Source organism: Pempheris klunzingeri, chromosome 17, assembly GCF_042242105.1.
Source record: "Pempheris klunzingeri isolate RE-2024b chromosome 17, fPemKlu1.hap1, whole genome shotgun sequence".
NCBI lineage: Eukaryota > Metazoa > Chordata > Actinopteri > Acropomatiformes > Pempheridae > Pempheris > Pempheris klunzingeri.
The window spans coordinates 8,763,962-8,771,425 of NC_092028.1; the positions used below are offsets into that span (position 1 = coordinate 8,763,962).

A 7,464-nucleotide genomic window follows, 5' to 3' on the forward strand; every position below is an offset into this window, starting at 1 on the left:
AATTTTTAGGGTTTCCCTCTCTTTCTGCAGAGGTCATGTCTCCAAAGATGACCACCTTCCAGGACAGCGAGTTGAGCTCCGAGTTACAGAGCGCCATGACCCAGCCAGGTCAGGAGGTCAAAGCTCAGCGAACACGCAACCTCAGCAAAGACCATGATGAGGCGATGACAGGAGGAGGAGGAGGAGGAGGAGGAGGAGGAGGAGGAGGAGGAGGAGGAGGAGGAGGAGGAGGAGGTGGTGCTGGGCCGCCTAAGAAGGAGGCGCGGACTATGAGGCAGCAGAGCAGTCAGGGAAGCACCTCCTCTCACACCTCCTCTCACAGAGGCAGTGTCTCCTCTCAAGGCAAACATCGCCACTCCCACTCCCATTCCCAGCCTGCGCCTCCCTACACGCCCCCTCACACCCCTACCAAGACTAGAACCTCATCTTCCTCCTCCACCTCCTCCGTCCAGAGCACAGCTTCCCCGCAGGCCAAACACAAGCCGTCCCCCCAGTTCATCCAGGGGGAGAGACCTCAATCGCCGCGCTCCCACCCCCCTCAGTCTCCGACCCACCGCGGAGCTCCGTGTCCTCAGCCTCAGACCCAGCAACAAGCGCAGCCTCAAGTCCAGCCGCAGCACCAGGGCCACCCGCAGCATCACCCACAGACACAGGTCATGGAGGTCAGGGAGAACCAACCACAGCAGGTCCCTCTTCTCTGCCTCCCACCAGAGGCTGAGCTGGCTGAGGGAGAGGGAGCAGAGCCTTCGGCGCTCCAGAAGAAACGTGCTCACAGCCTCAACCGGTATGCCGTGTCAGATGGTGAATGTGACAACAAGGCAGGTGGAGGCACAGGTGGAGGAGGAGGAGGAGGGGGAGAAGGAGAGGTAGCAGGAGGTCAGGGCTCTGCTGCTGTGAGAGGGGATGGAGTTAAATATGCCACAGTGACCCACCGCGTCAGCCGTAGCCACTCCGTCCGCAACCAGGAGAAGAACGTTAACCGTAACCATACGCAGTCCTTTGCTCTGCGACAGAAGAAGAAAGGCCCCCCCCCACCGCCACCCAAACGCTCCAGCTCTGCCATCTCCAACTCCAACTCTAACCTGACAGAGGGCAACGCACAGCCTCACACGCTCACCACCACGGGGGGAATGCTGGACGTGCCTTACCACCAACAGCGACGGGCTAGCGACCTGGGGATGTCCTTGGAGACGGGTGCCGTGGAGACGAACAGCCAGGGTAGTGTGAGGAGCATTGCGGCCATGTTGGAGATGTCTTCTATAGGGGGTGGAGCCAAAGGCATGGCACTGCAGAAGAACTTCCTGCAGGTATTGTAGAAAACACTTGTATGAGTCATTGTAGAAGAAACTTGCTTCTCTAAAATGTAAAATATACAAAATGATTGATAGTTTATGAGCTAAAGCATGATCATGTGTGTTTACCAGGTGGGGAAAACACGTGATGCCATTGGTCTGGACGGTGAGGTGGTGAACCGACGGCGAACCATCAGTGGCCCCGTCACAGAGCTGGTGGAGGCTGCCAGGCGTGACCAGCCAACTCCCTCTGCTTTACCTGCTTCCTCCCCTCAGCCTGAAACCTCTCCTCCTGCTATAAATTCATCCTCACCCCACCCGCCGTCCTCCCCCCACCCCAGCTCAGGGGGTAGCGGCAGTTCATCGGAGAACCTGCCGTTTGCGGAGGAGGGAAGCCTGACCATCCGCCGCCAGGGTCGTGGAGAAGGAGAAGGACAGGTAGTTATCTATATATATATGTTTGTCTATCTATCTATCTATCTATCTATCTATCTATCTATCTATCTATCTATCTATCTATCTATCTATCTATCTATCTTTTGTATCTACATTATCTATGTGATGTAATGTGCTAAATTCAAATGTGCATTAATGTATTACAAATCCATAGTGAAGCTTCTGTGTTCTGTAAGCTTTTATTTGTGCTATCCATTTATCTTTATCAATGTTTTTGACTGTTTGTGCAAAAATTACCTCTTGTCATGAATGTATGAATTTTTCCGTTAGTGTGTATTTTGTGTTTGTCTGCAGGGCGACGGCGAGGGTCCCCAGGGAGACGGGGGCTACGTGCAGGAGGAGTTCTCCCGGGTTGAGGCCACAGCGACCTTGAAGCGACGGCCCCGCAGCTCCAAACCCCATCCCAACGGCTCCGACTTCACCCTCCAGGAGTCGTCCACCGTTAAACGACGGCCAAAGAGCCGCGACAAGGAGCCTGAGGGCTACGCAGACATGGCCGCCAATGGAGAACCTGCAGGGACTGGGCAGCCTAACACCACACAGCCAGTACCCTACCAGAATGGCACGGCCACCGTGAAACGCCGCCCAGTGTCTGATGCTGGTGTGATAGAGCAGCCGCAACCTCAACCTCAACCCCAACCTCAGCATCAACCGCAACCTCAACCTCAACCACAAGTGACTGCTGCTCCTCGCAGGGACAGCGTGGACCAAGGAGCGCCAGTGACCAATGAAGGAGGTCCGGTGAGAAAACCAAAGCCTCCAGTCTCCCCGAAGCCTGTCGTGGCACAGATAAAGAGACATGCAGGCCCACAGACCCCCCCACAGCCTGTCTCCAACAAGAGAGTCCCCTTGCCTGGACCCGGGACGCCTGGAAGCCCAGGTACTGACCATGTATGAATGTGAGTTTGTCAGGTGGAGATGAGAATGGGGGCCATACCTGAAAGTTTGTAGCAGTAAGATCAACATCTTGTGTTGGGACAAAAGGCGCTTATGATGCTGCGCTCAGTTGAGCGTCCTCGCACCTGAACCATCGCTGTGTGAAGTAGGCGTGAATGTCAGATTGTGGGTTTCAGAAAAATTACAACAGTTGTTGGACACCCCCTAGTTCTAACAGTGGAAAGTTCTTGGTGGAGGAGGTTCAGATGTCATTTGATGAGGATTTACTAAAGAATACTGAAGCATTTAAAGATCCCAGATTTTGCCCCTTTTCAAGCTCATACTTGTATTTGCAGGTCCTACTGGAGCAGGTTTACATGGTTTAATGTTCAAAAAGCACGCTATTTTTTTCATAGCAGACATGGCTGCCACAGCTGTTTTCTTTTGTTACTGATAGCTGGTGTTAGCGAGGAAAAAACAATGGCGGACAGTTTCAGTGGGCAAGCACAGTTGGCCTGCTGAATTGCTGGAGGACATCACATGATCAACCTTATGACATCATAAGGGGATGTGTTGATCATGTGAGCCAAATCGTGAGTGTGAGTGTTTTTGCTGGAACATGGTGCAAGAGAAAAAGTGAGAGGAAAGTTTGGCAATCTCTAGGCACATTTATGTTGAAAAGAAATTTTAAAAAAGTGCATTTTGCATAATATGGGAACTTTAAGATCCTCTTAAACTTACGGTGTACTATACAAGATCATTTCTATGGTGTGTAAAGTTGTTTGATCAGCCACTACTGAAGGTGAAAAGCTGCCGTCATAGTGAAGGGCAGGCAGATACTGTATCTGTCAGTGTTCCAGGCTTGAATTTTTTTTCTCTCTCTCCATTTCTGTAGGGGAAGGAAAGAAGATCCCTCCACCTGTCTCGCCCAAACCGACGCCCCCACCCACAGCGCCCAAACCAGCGAAGCTCATCCACTCCATGACCAGCCCCCCCTCCCCAACCCCGGCCCCTGCTCCGGTCAAGCACCATGCAACAGTGGCCCGACAGACAAGTTCACCCCCCTCCTTCCCCCCCTCCAACATCCCCGGCCCGCCAAACGCCAAGCCGCTGAGCCCGTCTTCCCAGAGCCCCCACACCCCGCAGACCCCCACTACACCACAGACGCCCCAGACTCCCGCCACTCCCAGCCCGACCCCACCACCTGTCAAACCCCCTCGTTCCTCTATCGGGGGTGTGTCAGTGGACAGTGGGATGACGGGAGGTGGGGTCACGGTGCCTGTCGCCACGACGCCGGACTTTGGCATGGATTCCTTGGTGCATCAGAAGCTGGAGGAGACGAGTGCGTCGCTGGCCGCGGCTCTGCAGGCTGTGGAGGATAAGATACTGCGACAGGAGGAGTAAGGAGCACACATGTACATCTCTGATGTGGTCACACAAACAGACACACTTCATACACTCACCAAAGCTTCTACTACTACAGCTGTGTGTGTTTTCAGCTTGGCCTGATGATGTCATTAGTGAGATGATATACAGTGGTTGAGATGCTGCTCATTACTTTGGTCAGTTGACCCACTGCTTTGGTCCAGCTAAAGCATGTTCCCTCTCAGGATGACTTGTAGTAACTTTTGATGATCCTTTATCATCTGGTGCCATCATCAGGTCAAAATTAGTACTTGTTCAATGCTTTGCTCTATGACCAAGGACCTTCAAAGCCAATCACACTCCCACCAGGCTTTTCTGAGCATGATTACGATACTAGGACTATTCACTGTAATAAAATAACAGTGCTGTTGAATGCAGACTGTTGGCTTGATATTTACAGGTTAATGTACAGCGAGCCGGTCATGCAGGACTGAATCATCCTGATAGTTCTTTTTTGTTTTTTTTGCAATAATGGCCGCCGCTCGCTGTACATTGTCTGTTATTATTACGCTGCTTTGTACTGAAGAAATCGATAATTTGACACAAGATGTTGACTTAAAAACGATTGTATTGATTTTAAAAATCATTTTATTTCTGTACAGAAATAACAGACCATAGACTGCTGTAACGGGCCGATCAGAATCAAGTAGTCACAAGTAGTGTGATAATCATATTTAAGAACCTTTTACATGGTTGCTAAGAAGAGCCAGCCTGTTTTCAACCAACCCGGAGCTCATGTTAGCTTAATAAGCTAGCTAGGTGCAGATGTAGTGTAGTCTGTGCAAGAAGGAAAAGCTTGACAGACACAGCAACAGTAATTAAAGAAGATGGGGTTTAGCAAATAGATTTGAAATATTCATTTGGTATAATGTTATGTGTGCGTGTGTGTGTGTGTGTGTGTGTGTTTGTGTGTGTGTGTTTCAGCTCTGTGGCTGAGCAGAAGACCACGGTGAGCATCCTCGACGATATCGGCAGCATGTTCGATGACCTGGCTGACCAGCTGGACGCCATGTTGGAGTAACCATAGTAACCAGCCGGCGTGTCTCCATGGCAACACTGCATCAGGAGTGACTCAGATGGCACAATGGGCAATATGCCTCTCTCTCTCTCTCTATCTCTCTCTCCTTGTCTTCATCCCTCTCTCTCTGCCGTGCTCATCCTCCTCTCACTCGTCCCGTCGCCCATCCGTCCACCCGCCGCCGCTCCGGAAATTCATGTTTCTCCTCCTCTTCCTCTTCCTCCTCCTCCTCTTCCTCTCTCTCTCTCTCTCTCTCCATTGATGAAAATGATGATGGAGCAGCGCAACAGATCCGGACAGGCGTGCGGCAGACAGAGTGAGAGAATGAAGAATGGATAAAGAGAGAGACACTAAAAGAGAGAGGGTTAAAAAAAAAAAAGGGACCAAAAACGACTGAGGTGGAGAGAAAATTAAAAAAAAAAAAAGATGAAGAGATGAGGAAATGCAACAAAATGGAGGAGACTGCAATCAAAATGTGGGTCTTTTCAGAACTCCACATGGACTCTTGAAGCTATCACGACGAACAAATAAACTAAACTAATACTGATTGAAAAACCAACTGTGTAATGAATCATAGTATGGTATGTGTACATTCTAAGCATGGAGAGTTTATATCTACTGAAAAAGTCCTGCATTAGCACAGTAATATATAATATACCGATAAATATGAATCTCTAGCTCTTTGGTTTGATGTCTTGGTTCTGTGTGGAATGGTGACCTCTGGTGTTGTGACGATGTAAATGACTTGGTGGAAAGATTTTTATCTGTGACCAAAACGAGACTATTTAGCTCCTGAGGCGTGTGTGTGTGTGTGTGTGTGTGTGAGTGTGTGAGACAGGGACGGTGCGACAGATGCGCGTGCGTGTGTGTGTGTGTGAGCTCTCAGACTGTCAGAATTTCAGGATCTAATTCAGTTTTTCTTGTCGTGGCTGCATCCTCATGACCACCCTTTCAACACACACACACACACACACACACACACACACACTCACACACCTAGGAGAAGCACAATGACCCATGCAGCCAGCTTGCACACACACACACACACACACACACATGCTGGAGCCTGCACAATAGATTTAAATGAGAGAAGGGGAGCGAGGAGGAATAGGCATAGCCACAGCATGTTGTCTGAAAGCAAGACGTTAAGTCGTGGGGATTAAGTTTTGGAAGGTTTTTCGAGAAGGATGTTGGTTTGGTAAGGTGGAGGTAAAAGGGATGGCCAGGTTTTTAACTGCTCTTATTTCAGATGAATAACAAGGCTGTAGCAACAGACTTCAGGTTTCCCCACACTCACTCTCTAATCCAATGACTGAAAGCCACTTCTCGTCAAATTAGTACTTGCGTGAACGTGAATTCATGTTCCAACAGTTTTAAGTAGGGATGCGACTATCCAGCTATTCTGATACCTTAACTCAGGGTATACACTGGTACAGATTACCGATCCAGTATTAGCGCTATCTTTGATCCACATTTTTTCACAGACGCATCTAATACTTTGATTTCATTAGTGATTTGTGTCTGATTTGTTTTTCCCCGCAAAGAAAAGCTCATTCCCCTAGTTACAAAAAAAAAATCCTCTTTATTGAAGAATATGTTAATATTTTTATTCTCACTGTTAGTTTAAGATGTCTCCTGCACCACACGTTTTTGGCTGGAGGTTATTGCTTTCAAATATGTATACTTGACATACTTCACTGTTTGGAACTGACTGGATTTATTATATGTAAGGTGACATGAGGCTAACATTGATGAAATTCCTCTGCCTAATGTGGATTGATCCCATCTAGCCAATACCAGATCCACTTAATAGTATCGACCCTGTATTCATTTCCCCTTTAAAAATGTGCTTCTTTCCAAAATCACTGTGTGGGATCCTTCAGTTTTTTTCATCAGGAAATAACGAGCAAATTACAGCAGGACCGAAACCCTTCCTGACACCTCAGCGGACGTCCGTCCTCTTTCCATCCTTATCTCTGTTATCCCACACTCTCCTAGCCGCCCACCCTGTGTTGCCATGACAATCTACATCATCAACTTCACCGTCCTCATAGGCATCACCATGGTTACCACACAGTGTGTTGCCATGACGGCATGCTCATGGAATTCAAAAGAAGAAAAAAAAAAAAGTGCTGAGATGGAGCGAGCTGCAGGAGAGATCTGTGAAGCTGGATGGTTTGTTTTAGTGCAGCATTTAAAGGGGCGCTCCACTGATTTTAGAGTGACACTCCCATAAAGCCGGGGGTCTGGTATGGGCCCACCTCTGAAAGACAGCACTGGATCCTACACTTCTTCTAATGGAACTCAATAGTGTCTTGCGTCAAACTCTTTCTGGCTGGTAAATGCTCATGTGTTTCAAATTCCACCATCCCAGTATGTAACTTTAAACTACACATT

The 7,464-nt window shown here is 48.9% G+C and overlaps 1 protein-coding gene across 1 annotated transcript in view; it reads left to right on the forward strand.

Annotated features, from left to right (window-relative positions):
• caskin1 (CASK interacting protein 1) overlaps positions 1-5,928 on the forward strand; it is an 87,193-nt gene extending 81,265 nt beyond the window's left edge. The window contains exons 19-23 of the mRNA XM_070847675.1: positions 31-1,307; positions 1,425-1,730; positions 2,043-2,628; positions 3,520-4,024; positions 4,974-5,928. Of these exons, the coding sequence (XP_070703776.1) occupies positions 31-1,307; positions 1,425-1,730; positions 2,043-2,628; positions 3,520-4,024; positions 4,974-5,070 (2,771 nt within the window). The 3' untranslated portion in view covers positions 5,071-5,928. The remainder of the gene's footprint in view (positions 1-30; positions 1,308-1,424; positions 1,731-2,042; positions 2,629-3,519; positions 4,025-4,973) is intronic.
• The last annotated feature ends 1,536 nt before the right edge of the window (positions 5,929-7,464 follow it).